The sequence below is a fragment of the Oncorhynchus gorbuscha genome, linkage group LG07 (genome assembly GCF_021184085.1).
Source record: "Oncorhynchus gorbuscha isolate QuinsamMale2020 ecotype Even-year linkage group LG07, OgorEven_v1.0, whole genome shotgun sequence".
Lineage (NCBI taxonomy): Eukaryota > Metazoa > Chordata > Actinopteri > Salmoniformes > Salmonidae > Oncorhynchus > Oncorhynchus gorbuscha.
In genome coordinates, this window is record NC_060179.1 from 13,378,814 (window position 1) to 13,400,900 (window position 22,087).

Below are 22,087 nucleotides of genomic sequence, written 5' to 3' on the forward strand. Positions count from 1 at the left end.
AGGCTTTATTACTGCCACTTTTAGTGAGTTTGGTACACATCCAGTGGATAGAGAGCCGTTTATTATGTTCAACATAGGAGGGCCAAGCACAGGAAGCAGCTCTTTCAGTAGTTTAGTTGGAATAGGGTCCAGTATACAGCTTGAAGGTTTAGAGGCCATGATTATTTTCATCATTGTGTCAAGAGATATAGTACTAAAACACTTGAGCGTCTCTCTTGATCCTAGGTCCTGGCAGAGTTGTGCAGACTCAGGACAACTGAGGTTTGGAGGAATACGCAGGTTTAAAGAGGAGTCCGTAATTTGCTTTCTAATAATCATAATCTTTTCCTCAAAGTAGTTCATGAATTTATCACTGCTAAAGTGCAAGTCATCCTCTCTTGGGGAATGCTGCTTTTTAGTTAGCTTTGCCACAGTATCAAAAAGGAATTTCGGATTGTTCTTATTTTCCTCAATTAAGTTAGAAAAATAGGACGATCGAGCAGCAGTAAGGGCTCTTCGGTACTGCACGGTACCATCCTTCCAAGCTAGTCGGAAGACTTCCAGTTTGGTGTGGCGCCATTTCCATTCCAATTTTCTGGAAGCTTGCTTCAGAGCTCGGGTATTTTCTGTGTACCAGGGAGCTAGTTTCTTATGAGACATGTTTTTAGTTTTTAGGGGTGCAACTGCATCTAGGGTATTGCGCAAGGTTAAACTGAGATCCTCAGTTAGGTGGTTAACGGATTTTTGTCCTCTGGCGTCCTTGGGTAGGCAGAGGGAGTCTGGAAGGGCATCAAGGAATCTTTGTGTTGTCTGTGAATTTATAGCACGACTTTTGATGTTCCTTGGTTGGGGTCTGAGCAGATTATTTGTTGCAATTGCAAACGTAATAAAATGGTGGTCTGATAGTCCAGGATTATGAGGAAAAACATTAAGATCCACAACATTTATTCCATGGGACAAAACTAGGTCCAGCGTATGACTGTGAGAGTGAGTGGGTCCAGAGACATGTTGGACAAAACCCACTGAGTCGATGATGGCTCCAAAAGCCTTTTGGAGTGGGTCTGTGGACTTTTCCATGTGAATATTAAAGTCACCAAAGATTAGAATATTATCTGCAATGACTACAAGGTCTGATAGGAATTCAGGGAACTCAGTGAGAAACGCTGTATATGGCCCAGGAGGCCTGTAAACAGTAGCTATAAAAAGTGATTGAGTAGGCTGCATAGATTTCATGACTAGAAGCTCAAAAGACGAAAAACGTCATTTTTTTTTTGTAAATTGAAATTTGCTATCGTAAATGTTAGCAACACCTCCGCCTTTGCGGGATGCACGGGGATATGGTCACTAGTGTAGCCAGGAGGTGAGGCCTCATTTAACACAGTAAATTCATCAGGCTTAAGCCATGTTTCAGTCAGGCCAATCACATCAAGATTATGATCAGTGATTAGTTCATTGACTATAATTGCCTTTGAAGTAAGGGATCTAACATTAAGTAGCCCTATTTTGAGATGTGAGGTATCATGATCTCTTTCAGTAATGACAGGAATGGAGGTGGTCTTTATCCTAGTGAGATTGCTAAGGCGAACACCGCCATGTTTAGTTTTGCCCAACCCAGGTCGAGGCACAGACACGGTCTCAATGGTGATAGCTGAGCTGACTACACTAACTATGCTAGTGGCAGACTCCACTATGCTGGCAGGCTGGCTAATAGCCTGCTGCCTGGCCTGCACCCTATTTCATTGTGGAGCTAGAGGAGTTAGAGCCCTGTCTATGTTGGCAGATAAGATGAGAGCACCCCTCCAGCTAGGATGGAGTCCGTCACTCCTCAGCAGGTCAGGCTTGGTCCTGTTTGTGGGCGAGTCCCAGAAAGAGGGCCAATTATCTACAAATTCTATCTTTTGGGAGGGGCAGAAAACAGTTTTCAACCAGCGATTGAGTTGTGAGACTCTGCTGTAGAGCTCATCACTCCCCTAACTGGGAGGGGCCAGAGACAATTACTCGATGCCGACACATCTTTCTAGCTGATATGCACGCAGAAGCTATGTTGCGCTTGGTGATCTCTGACTGTTTCATCCTAACATCGTTGGTGCCGACGTGGATAACAATATCTCTATACTCTCTACACTCGCCAGTTTTAGCTTTAGCCAGCACCATCTTCAGATTAGCCTTAACGTCGGTAGCCCTGCCCCGGGTAAACAGTGTATGATCGCTGGATGATTCGCTTTAAGTCTAATACTGCGGGTAATGGAGTCGCCAATGACTAGAGTTTTCAATTTGTCAGAGCTAATGGTGGGAAGCTTCGGCGTCTCAGACCCCGTAACGGGAGGAGTAGAGACCAGAGAAGACTCGGCCTCTGACACCGACCCGCTGCTTAATGGGGAGAACCGGTTGAAAGTTTCTGTCTGCTGAATGAGCGACACCGGTTGAGCGTTCCTACAGCATTTCCTTCCAGAAACCGTGAGAAAGTTGTCCGGCTGCGGGGACTGTGCCAGGGGATTTATACTACTATCTGTACTTACTGGTGGCACAGACGCTGTTTCATCCTTTCCTACACTGAAATTACCCTTGCCTAACGATTGCGTCTGAAGCTGGGCTTGCAGTACAGCTATCCTCGCCGTAAGGCGAGCACAGCGGCTGCAATTAGAAGGCATCATGTTAATGTTACTACTTAGCTTCGGCTGTTGGAGGTCCTGACGAATCGTGTCCAGATAAAGCGTCCGGAGTGAAAAAGTCGAGGAAAAAATAAATATATGAACGGTAATTAAAAAGTGAAACCCGTAAAGTTGTCAGGTAGCAAAATAGGTTGGCAACAAAACGCACAGCAATTCGAAAACAAGCCTGCAAGTTGTGACCGGAAATGACGGAGTATGCATTAAACGGATAATTATATTTCATGTAAATTTATAATTCATGTAAAGGAACAGCCTAATGACTGGACATCTGACAGACATAGTTTATAATTCATGTAAAGGAACAGCCTAATGACTGGACATCTGACAGACATAGTTTATAATTCATGTAAAGGAACAGCCTAATGACTGGACATCTGACAGACATAGTTTATAATTCATGTAAAGGAACAGCCTAATGACTGGACATCTGACAGACATAGTTTATAATCTGAACAGCCTAATGACTGGACATCTAGACATAGTTTATAATTAATATAAAGGAACAGCCTAATGACTGGACATCTGACAGACATAGTTTATAATTAATATAAAGGAACAGCCTAATGACTGGACATCTGACAGACATAGTTTATAATTAATATAAAGGAACAGCCTAATGACTGGACATCTGACAGACATAGTTTATAATTCATGTAAAGGAACAGACTAATGACTGGACATCTGACAGACATAGTTTATAATTCATGTAAAGGAACAGCCTAATCGTTGTATTATCTGTATTGAAGTAGAAAGCAATGGGTAAGAAGAAGCCTTCATAACCCATAAACTAAAATGCAACATTTATGGCCAGGTATGTAAACTCTAGCATTGATTTATCCCGCAATCATTTTGATCAATTGGTAATATTCATTGTGGTCTTATTCTAATGCCTCTTAAGGGGAAAGTACTCTAAAAGTAACTAAAAGTAATCAGATTATGCTACTGAGTTTGGGAAATCCAAATGTTACTTACTGAAACTGTAATGGATTACATTTGGAAAGTAAGCTACCCAAGACTGAGTGTAAACATAACACACTAAAACATTCAGTATGGGTAGGGTTTATATGGAGGCACATTTATTTCTAGACTATTTTTGTTTTTTTCTCATTTTCTTTTAGATGAGGGGGCAAAATGAGCTTTCACTCAACTCACATCAACAAACAGAGCATAACCCAGACCAATCCAGGCATGGGCACACACCACATAACCCAGACCAATCCAGCCCTGGACACACACCATATAACCCAGACCAATCCAGGCATGGACACACACCACATAACCCAGACCATGGACACACACCACATAACCCAGACCAATCCAGCCATGGACACACACCACATAACCCAGACCAATCCAGGCATGGACACACACCACATAACCCAGACCATGGACACACACCATATAACCCAGACCAATCCAGCCATGGACACACACCACATAACCCAGACCATGGACACACACCACATAACCCAGACCAATCCAGCCATGGACACACACCACATAACCCAGACCATGGGCACACACCACATAACCCAGACCATGGACACACACACCACATAACCCAGACCATGGACACACACCATATAACCCAGACCATGGACACACACCACATAACCCAGACCAATCCAGCATGGGCACACACCACATAACCCAGACCATGGACACACACCACATAACCCAGACCATGGGCACACACCACATAACCCAGACCATGGACACACACCACATAACCCAGACCATGGACACACACCACATAACCCAGACCATGGGCACACACCACATAACCCAGACCATGGACACACACCACATAACCCAGACCATGGACACACACCACATAACCCAGACCATGGGCACACACCACATAACCCAGACCATGGACACACACCACATAACCCAGACCATGGACACACACCACATAACCCAGACCAATCCAGCATGGGCACACACCACATAACCCAGACCATGGACACACACCACATAACCCAGACCATGGGCACACACCACATAACCCAGACCATGGACACACACCACATAACCCAGACCATGGACACACACCACATAACCCAGACCATGGGCACACACCACATAACCCAGACCATGGACACACACCACATAACCCAGACCATGGACACACACCACATAACCCAGACCATGGGCACACACCACATAACCCAGACCATGGACACACACCACATAACCCAGACCATGGACACACACCACATAACCCAGACCAATCCAGCATGGGCACACACCACATAACCCAGACCATGGACACACACCACATAACCCAGACCATGGGCACACACCACATAACCCAGACCATGGACACACACCACATAACCCAGACCATGGGCACACACCACATAACCCAGACCATGGGCACACACCACATAACCCAGACCATGGACACACACCACATAACCCAGACCATGGGCACACACCACATAACCCAGACCATGGACACACACCACATAACCCAGACCATGGGCACACACCACATAACCCAGACCATGGGCACACACCACATAACCCAGACCATGGACACACACCACATAACCCAGACCATGGGCACACACCACATAACCCAGACCATGGGCACACACCACATAACCCAGACCAATCCAGCATGGACACACACCACATAACCCAGACCATGGACACACACCATATAACCCAGACCATGGACACACACCACATAACCCAGACCAATCCAGCATGGGCACACACCACATAACCCAGACCATGGACACACACCACATAACCCAGACCATGGGCACACACCACATAACCCAGACCATGGGCACACACCACATAACCCAGACCAATAAAACATTTATAAGAATAGTCGGGGAAAGGTCATGGAGCAAATGAAATATGGAACCTATCTATACAATTAATTAATAACAAATATCTCACATACTTTCTCATTCTCTCTGAACATATTGACACCTTGGCCATCTAGTGATTACAGAATTGATTTTTCTAAACAAACCACATGGGGGTGCCAGTACCCTTCATTTCTCTGCTGTGGGACAAGTGGTTGCTGGGTTCGTTCTATTACCTCTGTAAAGGTTTTCCTCCTCTTCCTCTGAAGAGGTGTAGCAAGGATCGGAACAAGATGCGGCGTGGTAAGTGTCCATGGTTTTTAATAAGAAAAAACTCAACATGAACACAAATACAAAATAATAAACGTGAACAAAACCGAAACGGTACCGTGTGGCGAACAAACACAAACACAGACACAGAAACAATCACCCACAAAACAACAGTGAAACCCAGGCTACTTAAGTATGATTCTCAATCAGAGACAACTAACGACACCTGCCTCGGATTGAGAACCATACTAGGCCGAACACAGAAAACCAACCTAGAAACACAAAACATAGAATGCCCACTCAACCCACGTCCTGACCAACTAAAACTAACAAACAACACAAGAACTAGGGTCAGAACGTGCCCCCCCCCCCCCCCCCCCAAGGTGCAGACTCCGGCCGCAAAACCTGAACCTATAGGGGAGGGTCTGGGTGGGCATCTGTCCTCGGTGGCGGCCCTGGCACTGGGCGTAGTCCACCATAGTCTTAGTCCACCTCTGTGGCCTCCTAGGAACGGCGACCCTTTCCGCCGACCCTGACCTAGAAACCCTAATAAATTGGCCCACAGGACTGAGGGACACCCCTGGACTTAACAAATTCCTCCGGACTGAGGGGCAGCTCAGGACTGAGGGGTAGCTCAGGACTGAGGGGTAGCTCAGGACGGAGAGGTAGCTCCGGACTGAGAGGTAGCTCAGGCTGGTTGACGGCTCTGGCAGCTCCTGGTTGGTTGACGGCTCTGGCAGCTCCTGGCTTGTTGACGGCTCTGGCAGCTCCTAGCTGGTAGCAGCTCTGGCAGCTCTTGGCTGACTGACGGCTCTGGCAGCTCCTGGCTGGCTGACTGCTCTGGCAGCTCCTGGCTGGCTGACGGCTCTGGCGGCCCCTGGCTGACTGGTGGATCTGGCAGCTCTTGGCTGACTGACGGCTCTGGCAGCTCTTGGCTGGCTGACGGCTCTGACAGCTCCTGGCTGGCTGACGGCTCTGGCGGCTCCTGGCTGGCAGACGGCTCTGGCGGCTCAACACAGACTGGCGGCTCTAGCAGCACTGGACAGGCGGGAGACTCTAGCAGCTCTGGACAGGCGGGAGACTCTAGAAGCTCTGGACAGGCGGGAGACTCTAGCAGCTCTGGACAGGCGGGAGACTCTAGCAGCTCTGGACAGATGGGAGACTCTAGCAGCTCTGGACAGGCGGGAGACTCTAGCAGCTCTGGAGAGACGGGAGCACCTGTAGCCAAAGGACGGAGAGACAGCCTGGTGCGGGGGGCTGCCACCGGAGGGCTGGTGCTGGAGGTGGCACTGGATGGACCGGACCGCGAAGGCGTACTGGAGATCTTGAGAGCAGGGCTGGCACCAGACGACTAGCACGCACTTCAGGACGAGTATGGAGAGCTGACCCAGGTGCCATCAAATCCCCGACACGCTCCGTCGGGCGAATGTCGTGCCTCATGCACCAACACAGCACCTCCCTCATAACTCTCTCCTCCAATTTCCCCATTAACTCCTTCACTGTCTCTGCTTCGCTCACCTCCAACACCGCCCTGACCGGCTCTGGTTCCATCCTTGGCTCCTTACGGTAAACAAGGGGAGTTGGCTTAGGTCTGACTCCTGACTCTGCCACAATACATTTTTGGGGCTGCCTCTCAGGCTTCCAGCCTCGCTGCCGTGCCAGCTCCTCGTGATGCCGCCTCTCTGCTTTCGCAGCCTCCAGCTCTGCTTTGAGTCGGCGATATTCCCCCTTCCTTTTCCATCCAAATCGTCCTCCCATGTCCATGAGTCTTGTGATGCTGGCCGCTGCTGCTGCTGCTGCTGCTGCTTCTCCTGCTGAACTTTGGGGCGGCGATTTTCCCCTGGCTTTGCCCAGGGTCCTCTCCCGTCTAGGATTTCCTCCCACGTCCAGGAGTCTTGGGTCTTCGGCCGCTGTTGCTGCTGCCTGTTACCGCGCCGCTTGGTCCTTGGGTGGTGGGTGATTCTGTAAAGGTTTTCCTCCTCTTCCTCTGAAGAGGTATAGCAAGGATTGGACCAAGATGCGGCGTGGTAAGTGTCCATGGTTTTTATATGAAAAAACTCAACATGAACACAAATACAAAACAATAAACGTGAACAAAACCGAAACAGTACCGTGTGGCGAACAATGAAAACAAACAAAAGCACAAGAACTAGGGTCAGAACGTGACAAACTCTGTATTTTTTCATAACTATGTCCATGTTCTTGCAAAAGCAGACAAAAGCAGAGGTTACAATTCAATGAAAATAGTGTTCTGTTATAATCACAATACACAGCTTACATTGTCTAAAGTGTATACACCATTTGACAGTCTAAAGAAGTTCAAGAAGATTCATTTGACAAATGCAACTGAATTTAATCACCAAATTTGACAGTTTTCATATAATAGCATATCATAACAGTAATCTCAAAAGACTTAAACCCACTGCAGAGTTGATTAAGAACTAAATATACAGTTAGTTATATTATTGACAAATACATTATGCTCCAGTAAAGCACCACACCACAAGCAACATGGCAACACGTGAACATCATGTGTTCCACACACAGTCCTAATCACTTTGAGAAACACATAGTATATATAATGTACACGGTGATAGAAAATCTCTCACTCCATCTTCAATGATGAGCCTATGGAAAGCTTAAATACATACAGTCATTTACACCATAATAACAGAGGCTCAGAGACTAGGAATAATCAAATGATTTATGGATGCGACAATTTACACAGATTATTCAATTTGTAGACTACCGAACTGGAGTGAAAACCTATGGCACTAAACAGGGTTGAAAACATCAAATATTTGACACCTTTACACACATAGGGCAAACTCAGGTTTTGACACTACTAGTGAATGCATGATTTACGAGTTACACATGGAATGTATATCTCAAATGAGTATTTTGCCCATCGAACAGACTTTCTGTAGTTTTTTGTAGTTGTTATTCGCGGGTCGGGTGCTGTACACTCAGGAGGAGGGGGAGGGATATGTCTTTGTGGGAGGCAGAGCCGGCAGGAAGGAGGGGCTTGAAGTTGACTTGATCATCTACGGACCCTGAGGAGGAGATGGGATAGGAGTGTCTGGAGACGCTGTGAAGAGAGAAGAGGGAAAGAAAGGGGGAGATGGGGGGAGACGGGGGAGAGAGAGAGAGATGAGCCACACCAGAGGGACAGAGGGAGAGATAGATGAGCCACACCAGAAAGAGAGAGAGAGAGAGAGAGATGAGCCACACCAGAGGGACAGAGAGGGACAGAACGAGACAGAGAGGCAGAGAAAGAGAGAGAAATGAGCCACACCAGAAAGAGAGAGAGAGAGAGAGAGAGAGAGAGAGAGAGAGAGAGAGAGAGAGAGAGAGAGAGAGAGAGAGAGAGAGAGAGAGAGAGAGAGAGAGATGAGCCACACCAGAGGGACAGAGAGGGACAGAACGAGAGAGAGAGAGAGAGAAGAGAGAGAGAAGATGAGAGAGAGAGAGAGAGAGAGAGAGAGAGAGAGAGAGAGAGAGAGAGAGAGATGAGCCACAGAGAGAGAGAGAAGAGAGAGAGAGAGAGAGAGAGAGAGAGAGAGAGAGAGAGAGAGAGAGAGAGAGAGAGAGAGAGAGAGAGAGAGAGAGAGAGAGAGAGAGAGAGAGAGAGAGAGATGAGCCACACCAGAGGGAGAGAGGGACAGAACGAGACAGAGAGACAGAGAAAGAGAGAGAGATGTGCCACACCAGAGGGACAGAGAGAGACAGAGAGAGAGAGTGAGACAGAGAAAGAGAGAGAGAGAGAGATGAGCCACACCAGAGGGACAGAGGGACAGAGAGAGAGAGAAAGAGGGAGAGATGAGCCACACGAGAGGGACAGAGAGGGACAGAGAGACAGAGAAAGAGAGAGAGATGAGCCACACGAGAGGGACAGAGAGGGACAGAGAGACAGAGAAAGAGCGAGAGAGAGAGATGAGCCACACCAGAGGGACAGAGAGGGACAGAGAGAGACAGAGAGACAGAGAAAGAGAGAGAGATGAGCCACACCAGAGGGACAGAGAGGGTAATATGGAGCAGTCATGGTTTCTTGCCAGTGAATGCCCATGAATCTTGCCTATCTGAAGAACAACTTCATGCATGCGTGTGTGTGTGTGTGTGTGTGTGTGTGTGTGTGTGTGTGTGTGTGTGTGTGTGTGTGTGTGTGTGTGTGTGTGTGTGTGTGTGTGTGTGTGTGTGTGTGTGTGTGTGTGTGTGTGTGTGTGTGTGTGTGTGTGTGTGTATCTTACCTATCTGAGAAGTGTGTGTAGCAGGCATGGCGCTGATGACCAGTGTCTGTCCAGTCAAAGGGTCCTGGGCTAACTGGGTGTGGCCTGGTTGGTGCAGGTGGGTGGGCTCTGATGCCAGACCTGGAGACAGGCAGACAAACCAGACAATCAGGACACAGGATAATATATTTACCATTAAATGTACACACTACTACTCACCTCCAAGTAGCGTCATAACATCTATATTTCTTAATAATATTATTAATATGATGTTATTATACAGCCACCTCCCAGCAGCATCTCCTGCAGTAGGTTGTCTATCTTGGCCAGACCACAGAGTTTAACAAACTGCAGTTGTTCTATCATCTGCCAGGTGATGGACTGTAGAGTAGGCAGCAGTAGCAGCAGCTCTCCGAACCTCCCTCTGGAGTCATACTGGCGGTCGTTAATATAGTCCTCTAGACTCATCTGGACCTGCAGACGCATCGCCTTGATCTTAGGCGGGTCACGCAGAGACTTGGCATCTGGACAGAAGGAGAGATGGACGGATGAAGGGATGGATGGAGAGGGAGAAAATGCATTGATGAATGATATGAAATGAATGTGTGAAGACTTTTGGTGTCCGGGTGGAACAAAAAGAACAGAGAACAGTCACGTGTCAATGATTAACAAAACCATTCAAATTAACTTTGTTCAGTTGAATAAATTAAGCTATTGTCTAGTGTGTGTGGTGTCTGTGATGTGTATGTATGGGTGTGTGTGGTGTGTGTGGGTGTGTGGTGTGTAAAAGTGTGAAAATACAGTATGGAAGGTTGCCTGGTTCGAGAAACGTTCAAGTGCTTTACCAGGGTCAAAGAAGACGAGTGCCTTGAGAGCAGCATACTCATTGTCGTCTATCTGGATGTCCTGGAAGGGCAGGACCAGCTCACCTAGAATACGGTTAGCTACGCGGCCGATCTCTGGCTCCGCACTGCTGCCATGGATCACACACCCATTACCTGGAGAGGGAGAGGGAGCTGTGTGTGTTTTGGGAGGGGGGTTGAGTGTGTGTTTTCCACGTGTTATAAGGGATGTACTGTTTGTGTGTGTCTGTTAGTGATTCGATTTTTTTGTTTACTTTTTGGTTGACAGCTAGTCTTTCTAGGGTCCGACACATAACGAATAAAACATTACAGACAAAAGCCTATACAATTTACATACAGTACATTTAAAAACATTAACATGTAGTGTGTGTGTGTGTGTGTGTGTGTGTTTGTGTTTGTGTGTGCATCTACACATACTGTACGTGTCAGTACATACACACAACCAGTAGGTCACATGTTAGTACATACACACAACCAGTAGGTCACATGTCAGTACATACACACAACCAGTAGGTCACATGTCAGTACATACACACAACCAGTAGGTCACATGTCAGTACATACACACAACCAGTAGGTCACATGTCAGTACATACACACAACCAGTAGGTCACATGTCAGTACATACACACAAACAGTAGGTCACATGTCAGTACATACACACAACCAGTAGGTCACATGTCAGTACATACACACAAACAGTAGGTCACATGTCAGTACATACACACAAACAGTAGGTCACATGTCAGTACATACACACAAACAGTAGGTCACATGTCAGTACATACACACAAACAGTAGGTCACATGTCAGTACATACACACAACCAGTAGGTCACATGTCAGTACATACACACAACCAGTAGGTCACATGTCAGTACATACACACAACCAGTAGGTCACATGTCAGTACATACACACAACCAGTAGGTCACATGTCAGTACATACACACAAACAGTAGGTCACATGTCAGTACATACACACAACCAGTAGGTCACATGTCAGTACATACACACAAACAGTAGGTCACATGTCAGTACATACACACAAACAGTAGGTCACATGTCAGTACATACACACAAACAGTAGGTCACATGTCAGTACATACACACAAACAGTAGGTCACATGTCAGTACATACACACAACCAGTAGGTCACATGTCAGTACATACACACAACCAGTAGGTCACATGTCAGTACATACACACAACCAGTAGGTCACATGGGGTAGAACGTTGTGCCGTGAGGTGTTGCTTTGTCTGTTTTTTTAAACAGGTTTGTAGTTCACTTGTGCTCAATGAAATGGAAGGGAGTTCCATGCACTCATGACTCTGTATAATACTGTACGTTTCCTTCACCTGGTAACTGTGAAAGACCCTTGTCTGGTGGGATAAGTGTGTGTGTCAGTGCTGTGTATAAGTTGACTGTACAAACAATTTGGAATTTCCAACACATTAATGTATATAATATATGTATGTTTCTTATAAAAAGTAGAAGTGATGCAGTCAGTCTTTCCTCAACTCTCAGCCAAGAGAGACTGGCAGCATAGTATTTATATCAGCCCTCTGATTACAATGAAGAGCAAGAGCACTCTGTTCAGGGCCAGCTGCAGCTTAACTAGGTCTTTCTTTGCAGCACTTGACCACATGACTGGACAATAATCAAGATAATATAAAACTAGGGCCTGCAGGACTTGTTTTGTGGAGTGTGATGTCAAAAAAGCAGAGCATCATCTCTTTAATACAGACAGACCTCTCCCTTTATTACAGACAGACCTCTCTCTTTAATACAGACAGACCTCTCCCTTTATTACAGACAGACCTCTCCCTTTATTACAGACAGACCTCTCCCTTTATTACAGACAGACCTCTCCCTTTATTACAGACAGACCTCTCCCTTTATTACAGACATACCTCTCCCTTTATTACAGACAGACCTCTCCCTTTCTTACAGACAGACCTCTCCCTTTATTACAGACAGACCTCTCCCTTTATTACAGACAGACCTCTCCCTTTATTACAGACAGACCTCTCCCTTTATTACAGACAGACCTCTCCCTTTCTTACAGACAGACCTCTCCCTTTATTACAGACAGACCTCTCCCTTTATTACAGACAGACCTCTCCCTTTATTACAGACAGACCTCTCCCTTTATTACAGACAGACCTCTCCCTTTCTTACAGACAGACCTCTCCTTTTATTACAGACAGACCTCTCCCTTTATTACAGACAGACCTCTCCCTTTATTACAGACAGACCTCTCTCTTTAATACAGACAGACCTCTCCCTCTATTACAGACAGACCTCTCCCTTTATTACAGACAGACCTCTCCCTTTATTACAGACAGACCTCTCCCTTTATTACAGACAGACCTCTCCCTTTAATAAGACAGACCTCTCACTTTATTACAGACAGACCTCTCCCTTTATTACAGACAGACCTCTCCCTTTATTACAGACAGACCTCTCCCTTTCTTACAGACAGACCTCTCCCTTTATTACAGACAGACCTCTCCCTTTATTACAGACAGACCTCTCCCTTTATTACAGACAGACCTCTCTCTTTATTACGGACAGACCTCTCCCTTTATTACAGACAGACCTCTCCCTTTATTACAGACAGACCTCTCCCTTTATTACAGACAGACCTCTCCCTTTATTACAGACAGACCTCTCCCTTTATTACAGACAGACCTCTCCCTTTATTACAGACAGACCTCTCCCTTTATTACAGACAGACCTCTCCCTTTATTACAGACAGACCTCTCCCTTTATTACAGACAGACCTCTCCCTTTATTACAGACAGACCTCTCCCTTTATTACAGACAGACCTCTCCCTTTATTACAGACAGACCTCTCCCTTTATTACAGACAGACCTCTCCCTTTATTACAGACAGACCTCTCCCTTTATTACAGACAGACCTCTCCCTTTATTACAGACAGACCTCTCCCTTTATTACAGACAGACCTCTCCCTTTATTACAGACAGACCTCTCCCTTTCTTACAGACAGACCTCTCCCTTTATTACAGACAGACCTCTCCCTTTATTACAGACAGACCTCTCCCTTTATTACAGACAGACCTCTCCCTTTATTACAGACAGACCTCTCCCTTTATTACAGACAGACCTCTCCCTTTCTTACAGACAGACCTCTCCCTTTATTACAGACAGACCTCTCCCTTTATTACAGACAGACCTCTCCCTTTATTACAGACAGACCTCTCCCTTTATTACAGACAGACCTCTCCCTTTATTACAGACAGACTCTCTCTTTCCTTTATTACAGACAGACCTCTCCCTTTATTACAGACAGACCTCTCCCTTTATTACAGACAGACCTCTCCCTTTATTACAGACAGACCTCTCCCTTTATTACAGACAGACCTCTCCCTTTATTACAGACAGACCTCTCCCTTTATTACAGACATACCTCTCCCTTTATTACAGACAGACCTCTCCCTTTATTACAGACAGACCTCTCCCTTTATTACAGACAGACCTCTCCCTCTATTACAGACAGACCTCTCCCTTTATTACAGACAGACCTCTCCCTTTATTACAGACAGACCTCTCCCTTTATTACAGACAGATCTCTCCCTTTATTACGGTCATTTGTGTCAGTGCAGTACATTTTGAGTGTCCTTCTCTATAAGCATGCTAAAACATTTGTGTCAGTGCATTAAATTGAGTCTGTTATTAATTTGTACAACGTGTGTGTGTTAGTACCTGCATTGTGTGTATGTACCACCACTTACTAACTCGTTATCTGGATAGTTTTACCATCTACAAATCATCTGTAGGGGCAATCCATTTCTTCTATGTATTTTCATCTCTGATAAGAAGTGTTTAAGTCAGAGGCCTCCATAGATAAAGCCTTGGTCAATGATTATCAGGGTATATTACAGTCTTGCAGGGCAACGACCTGTTATACTCAAAACAAGCTTGGCAAAGCAGTATGGCAGGTTTTGACGGGGTGTTACTGAGGCATAAATGAGAGGTGATTGGTCAGTTCTTACCAAGAAGCAGGACGTCCTTATAAGGCATTGACCTCTTGGCGACCCCAAGTAGAAGGTGTTCCCCTGCATGAGCTCTGAGCAGACTCACCTGGACAAACACACACACACACACACACACGAAACAAAACACACACACAGCATGAGAAACAAGGACACGAGTGACCAAACACCGGCTACAAAATCTCAGCCTCATTTGACTCTAAACCATTAGCTACGGACTGAAGCCAGAAACATTACTGTGTGTTTCTGGAAGGTCACAGGCACATTCAAAAGGCTTTAGTTGAGGCGTGGCAAAACTTTGACAACCACTGTTTTGTTTCAGTCCAGTGCCAGTCACTTCTTGGTAGTCATGTAGTTGTCTTAGCCTAGTCAGGTTGTGTACCTGGTCAGTCACTTCTTGGTAGTCATGTAGTTGTCTTAGCCTAGTCAGGTTGTGTACCTGGTCAGTCACTTCTTGGTAGTCATGTAGTTGTCCTAGCCTAGTCAGGTTGTGTACCTGGTCAGTCACTTCTTGGTAGTCATGTAGTTGTCTTAGCCTAGTCAGGTTGTGTACCTGGTCAGTCACTTCTTGGTAGTCATGTAGTTGTCCTAGCCTAGTCAGGTTGTGTACCTGGTCAGTCACTTCTTGGTAGTCATGTAGTTTGTCCTCAGCCTAGTCAGGTTGTGTCACCTGGTCAGTCACTTCTTGGTAGTCATGTAGTTGTCTTAGCCTAGTCAGGTTGTGTACCTGGTCAGTCACTTCTTGGTAGTCATGTAGTTGTCCTAGCCTAGTCAGGTTGTGTACCTGGTCAGTCACTTCTTGGTAGTCATGTAGTTGTCCTAGCCTAGTCAGGTTGTGTACCTGGTCAGTCACTTCTTGGTAGTCATGTAGTTGTCCTAGCCTAGTCAGGTTGTGTACCTGGTCAGTCACTTCTTGGTAGTCATGTAGTTGTCCTAGCCTAGTCAGGTTGTGTACCTGGTCAGTCACTTCTTGGTAGTCATGTAGTTGTCTTAGCCTAGTCAGGTTGTGTACCTGGTCAGTCACTTCTTGGTAGTCATGTAGTTGTCCTAGCCTAGTCAGGTTGTGTACCTGGTCAGTCACTTCTTGGTAGTCATGTAGTTGTCTTAGCCTAGTCAGGTTGTGTACCTGGTCAGTCACTTCTTGGTAGTCATGTAGTTGTCCTAGCCTAGTCAGGTTGTGTACCTGGTCAGTCACTTCTTGGTAGTCATGTAGTTGTCCTAGCCTAGTCAGGTTGTGTACCTGGTCAGTCACTTCTTGGTAGTCATGTAGTTGTCTTAGCCTAGTCAGGTTGTGTACCTGGTCAGTCACTTCTTGGTAGTCATGTAGTTGTCCTAGCCTAGTCAGGTTGTGTACCTGGTCAGTCACTTCTTGGTAGTCATGTAGTTGTCTTAGCCTAGTCAGGTTGTGTACCTGGTCAGTCACTTCTTGGTAGTCATGTAGTTGTCCTAGCCTAGTCAGGTTGTGTACCAGGTCAGTCACTTCTTGGTAGTCATGTAGTTGTCTTAGCCTAGTCAGGTTGTGTACCTGGTCAGTCACTTCTTGGTAGTCATGTAGTTGTCTTAGCCTAGTCAGGTTGTGTACCTGGTCAGTCACTTCTTGGTAGTCATGTAGTTGTCTTAGCCTAGTCAAGTTGTGTACCTGGTCAGTCACTTCTTGGTAGTCATGTAGTTGTCTTAGCCTAGTCAGGTTGTGTACCAGGTCAGTCACTTCTTGGTAGTCATGTAGTTGTCCTAGCCTAGTCAGGTTGTGTACCTGGTCGTCCAGGGACAGCTCTCCGAAGGCAGGAATGTACTTGGCCCATTCCACCAACACAAGCAGCTGTTGTCTCATGGAGTCACAGACATCCCCCACACCAGCTGACTTCTGTTCTGACACATCTACTGCACCCCTGGGACTGGATACATTGATCTAGAGAGAGAAGGAAGCTGTCATTCAGATGAATGGAGACTCTCATGATGATTTTAACCACCTTCTACATGATTGCTTAGAGCAATTGTATTTGTCCTCTGTGTGTGTGTGTGTGTGTGTGTGTGTGTGTGTGTGTGTGTGTGTGTGTGTGTGTGTGTGTGTGTGTGTGTGTGTGTGTGTGTGTGTGTGTGTGTGTGTGTGTGTGTGTGTGTGTGTGTGTGTGTGTGTGTGTGTGTGTGTGTGTTACATGTTGAGACAGGGACTCCGCCTGGGCAAGAACAGTGATAGGTAGGAGATCCTGATTGTCCTGAATGCTTCTTCTGGAGCTGATACGATCTCTTTCATTCTGAACCGCTGAAATACACACACACACACGCACACACACACACACACACACACACACACACACACACACACACACACACACACACACACACACACACACACACACACACACACACACACACACACACACACACACACACACACACACACACACACACACACACACACACACACACACATCAGATGAGATATATCACTATGATATTACTGTGTTAACATTTCCCACAGCTAGGGTGTAAGACTAACAACCACATGGATCTGGATAGATTCAAGTCCCCCCTGAATTTGCTGATACCATCCTAGAAAAAGAGCTGTGTAGAGAGGTGAAGTCAAACGTTAACCAATAGCAGCCTTGAACAACATGTCATTAAACCCTATGCCAAGGTTATAGGGCCCATAAACACACACACGCACACACACACAATCCTTCTCTGATACACCTCATAAACACAGCGTTCTCTGAATAATTACTTCTGGTTAATAACATAGTTAGCTTCAGCCTCCCAGCCACCCAGCATCCATCAGCAGCATACCACCCTGCATACCACTGCTAGCTTGCTTCTGAAGCTAAGCAGGGTTGGTCTTGGTCAGTTCCTGGATGGGAGACCAGATGCTGCTGGAAGTGGTGTTGGAGGGCCAGTAGGAGGTACTCTTTCCTCTGGTCTAAAAAAAATAATATCCCAATGTCCCAGGGCAGTGATTGGGGACACTGCCCTGTATTGGGTGCTGCCTTTTGGATGGGACGTTAAACGGGTGTCCTGACTCTCTGAGGTCATTAAAGATCCCATGGCACTTATCGTAAGAGTAGGGGTGTTAACCCCGGTGTCCTGGCTAAATTCCCAATCTGGCCCTCGAACCATCACGGTCACCTAATAATCCCCAGTTTACAATTGGCTCATTCATCCCCTGTAACTATTCCCCAGGTCGTTGCTGCAAATGAGAATGTGTTCTCAGTCAACTTACCTGGTAAAATAATGGATGAATAAATACAAATAAATACATTTCAGCCTCATAGCCACCCAGAGTTACTTTCAGCCTCACAGCCTCCTAGAGTAGGTTTAATAAGACTCCCAACCAAGCAGCATCCATAGTTTCAACCTCCCAGCCACTCGTATCCATAGTTCCAGCCACTCATATCCATAGTTTAAGCCTCCCATCCACCCAGTAACCATAGTTTCAGCATCCAAGCCAACCAACATCCATAGTTTCAGCGACCCAGAATCCATATTTCAGCCACAGAATATCCACAGTTCCAGTCACCCAGCATTCAAAGTTTCAGCCTCCCAGCCACCCAGCATCCATAGTTTCAACTTCCCAACCACCAAGTATCTATAGTTTCAGCCTCCCAGTCACCAAGCATCCATCATTTCAGCCTTCCAGCCACCCAATATCCATCGTTTCAGTTTACCAGCCACCAAAGCATCCATAGTTTCAACATCCACCACCCAGTAGCCTCCCAGCCACCCAGTTTCCTTCATATCAACCTCCCAGCTACCCAATATCCATAGTGTCAGCCTCCCAGCCACCCAGCAGCCATAACTTCAACCTCCCAGACACAAAGTATCCATAGTTTCAGCCTCCCACTCTCCCAGTATCCATAGCTTCAGCCTCCCAGTCACGGAGCATTCATAGTTTCATTATCAAATCCACCCAGTATCCAAAATGTAAGCTTCCCAGTCACCAAGCATCCACAGTTTCAACCTTCCAGCATCCCAGAATTCATAGTTTCAGCCTCCCAGCATCCATAGTGTCAGCTTCCCAGCCACCAGCATTCAGTTTCAGCCTCCAATCCACCCAATATCCATAGTTTAAGCATCCCAGTCACCCTGCACTCACAGTATCAGCCTTCCAGCCACCCAGCATCCATAGTTTCGGCCATCCAGTATCCATAGTTTAAGCTTCCCAGTCACCCAGCATCCATAGTTTCAACCTCCCAGCCACCCTGTATCCATAATGTCAGCCTCCCAGCCACCCGGTATCCATAATGTCAGCCTCCCAGCCACCCTGTATCCATAATGTCAGCCTCCCAGCCACCCTGTATCCATAATGTCAGCCTCCCATCGACGCAGTATCCATAATTTCAACCTCCCATCCACCCAGTATCCATAGTTTCAGACTCCCAGCCATCCAGCATTCCTAGTTTCAGCCTCCCATCCACCCAGTATCCATAGTTTCAGCCATCCAGCCACCCAATATCCATAGTGTCAGCCTCCCAGCCACCCAGTATCCATAGTTTCAGCCTCCCAGCCATCCAGCATTCCTAGTTTCAGCCTCCCATCCACCCAGTATCCATAGTTTAAGCCTCCCAGCCACCCAGTATGCATAGTTTCATCCTTCAAATATCCATCATTTCAGCCTCCCAGCCACGAAGCATCCATAGTTTTAGCCTTCCAGCCACCCATCATCCATAGTTTCAGCCACCCAGAATCCATATTGTCAGCCTCCCAGCCACCCTGTATCCATAGTTTCAGGCTCCCAGCAACCCAGCATCCAAATATTCAGCCTACCAGCCACCCAGCCTCCATAGTTTCAGCCTCCCAGTATCCATTTTGTCAGCCTCCCAGCCCACCAGCATCCATAGATTCAACCTCCCAGCTACCCAGTATGCATAGTTTCAGCCTCTCAGCAACCCAGAATACATAGTTTCAGCCTCTCAGCAACCCAGAATACACAGTTTCAGCCTCTCAGCAACCCAGAATACATAGTTTCAGCCTCTCAGCAACCCAGAATACACAGTTTCAGCCTCCCAGTATCCATCGTTTTAGCTTCCCAGCCACCCAGCATCCATACGTTCAACATCCAAGCCACCCAGAATACATAGGTTCAGCCTTCCAACCACCCAATATGCATATTCCAACCACCCAATATCCAGCCTCTCAGCAGCCAGTATCCATATTTTCAGCCACGCAGTATCCATAGTTTATACATCCCAGCTACCCAGCATCCATAGTTTCAGCCTCTCAGCAACCCATATCCATAGTTTCAGCCTCCCAACCACCCAGAATCCATAGTTTCAGCCTCCCAGACACCCAGTATCCATAGTTCAGCCTCCCAACCACCCAGAATCCATAGTTTCAGCCTCCCAGACACCCAGTATCCATAGTTTCAGCCTCCCAACCACCCAGAATCCATAGTTTCAGCCTCCAGAATCCATAGTGTCAGCCTCCCAGACACCCAGCATCCATAGTTTCAGCCTCCCAGCCACACAGCATCCATAGATTCAACCTCCCAGCCACCCCAGCATCCACAGTTTCAGCTTCTCAGCAATCCAGTATCCATAGTTCAGCATCCCATAGTTCAGCATCCCTTGTCCATAGTTTCAGCCTCTCAGCCACCCAGATTCCATAGTTTAAGCCACCCAGCATCCGTAGTTTCAGGCTCCAAGCAACCCGGTATACACATTGTCAGCCTCCCAGTATCCCAGCTACACAGTATACATAGTCTCAGCCTCCCAGCCACCCAGTATCCATAGTTTCAACCTCCCAGCTACCCAGTATCCATAGTTTCAGCTTCCCAGTATCCATCATTTCACCCTCCCAGCCACCCAGCATCCATAGTTTCAACATCACAGCCACGCAGTATACATAGTTTCAGCCTCTCTCCCAGCCTCCCAGCAACCCAGAATACATCGTTTCAGCCTCCAGGGATCCATTGTTTTAGCTTCCCAGCCACCCAGCATCCATAGGTTCAACATCCCAGCCACCCAGTATACATAGTTTCTGCCTCCCAGCCACCCAGCATCCATAGTTCCAGCCAGTATCCATATTTTCAGCCTCCCAGTATCCATCGTTTTAGCCTCCTAGCCTCCCATCATCCATAGTTTATACCTCCCAGCCACCCATCATCCATAGTTTATACCTCATAGCCACCCAGCATCCATAGTTTATACCTCCCAGCCACCCATCATCCATAGTTTATACCTCCCAGCCACCCATCATCCATAGTTTATACCTCCCAGCCACCCATCATCCATAGTTTATACCTCCCAAACACCCAGCATCCATAGTTCCAGCCTCCCATCCACCCAGAAGCCATAGTTTATACCTCCCAGCCACCCATCATCCATAGTTTATACCTCCCAGCCACCCATCATCCATAGTTTATACCTCCCAGCCACCCATCATCCATAGTTTATACCTCCCAGCCACCCATCATCCATAGTTTATACCTCCCAACCACCCAGAAGCCACAGTTTCAGCTTCCCAACCACCCAGCATCCATAGTTTCAGCCTCCCAACCACCCAGAAGCCATAGTTTCAAACTCCCATCCACCCAGCATCCATAGATTCAGCCTCCCAACCACCCAGCATCCATAGTTTCAGCTTCCCAGTATCCATCATTTCACCCTCCCAGCCACCCAGCATCCATAGTTTCAACATCACAGCCACGCAGTATACATAGTTTCAGCCTCTCTCCCAGCCTCCCAGCAACCCAGAATACATCATTTCAGCCTCCAGGGATCCATTGTTTTAGCTTCCCAGCAACCCAGCATCCATAGGTTCAACATCCCAGCCACCCAGTATACATAGTTTCTGCCTCCCAGCCACCCAGCATCCATAGTTCCAGCCAGTATCCATATTTTCAGCCTCCCAGTATCCATCGTTTTAGCCTCCTAGCCTCCCATCATCCATAGTTTATACCTCCCAGCCACCCATCATCCATAGTTTATACCTCATAGCCACCCAGCATCCATAGTTTATACCTCCCAGCCACCCATCATCCATAGTTTATACATCCCAGCCACCCATCATCCATAGTTTATACCTCCCAGCCACCCATCATCCATAGTTTATACCTCCCAGCCACCCAGCATCCATAGTTCCAGCCTCCCATCCACCCAGAAGCCATAGTTTATACCTCCCAGCCACCCATCATCCATAGTTTATACCTCCCAGCCACCCATCATCCATAGTTTATACCTCCCAGCCACCCATCATCCATAGTTTATACCTCCCAGCCACCCATCATCCATAGTTTA

General features: G+C 46.9%; 1 protein-coding gene across 3 annotated transcripts in view; it reads right to left on the reverse strand.

Annotated features, from left to right (window-relative positions):
- Nucleotides 1–7,904: 7,904 nt before the first annotated feature.
- Nucleotides 7,905–22,087, reverse strand: part of LOC124039492 (hepatocyte nuclear factor 4-gamma-like) — a 35,983-nt gene continuing 21,800 nt past the window's right edge. For 2 of the 3 annotated variants that reach the window (XM_046355513.1, XM_046355511.1), the window contains exons 4-10: nucleotides 17,012–17,118; nucleotides 16,609–16,764; nucleotides 14,856–14,943; nucleotides 10,818–10,970; nucleotides 10,260–10,496; nucleotides 9,994–10,113; nucleotides 7,905–8,834 (exon numbers count right to left, since the gene is read on the reverse strand). In XM_046355513.1, the coding sequence (XP_046211469.1) occupies nucleotides 8,791–8,834; nucleotides 9,994–10,113; nucleotides 10,260–10,496; nucleotides 10,818–10,970; nucleotides 14,856–14,943; nucleotides 16,609–16,764; nucleotides 17,012–17,118 (905 nt within the window). In that variant the 3' untranslated portion in view covers nucleotides 7,905–8,790. The remainder of the gene's footprint in view (nucleotides 8,835–9,993; nucleotides 10,114–10,259; nucleotides 10,497–10,817; nucleotides 10,971–14,855; nucleotides 14,944–16,608; nucleotides 16,765–17,011; nucleotides 17,119–22,087) is intronic. The other variant, XM_046355512.1, reaches the window with a different exon arrangement.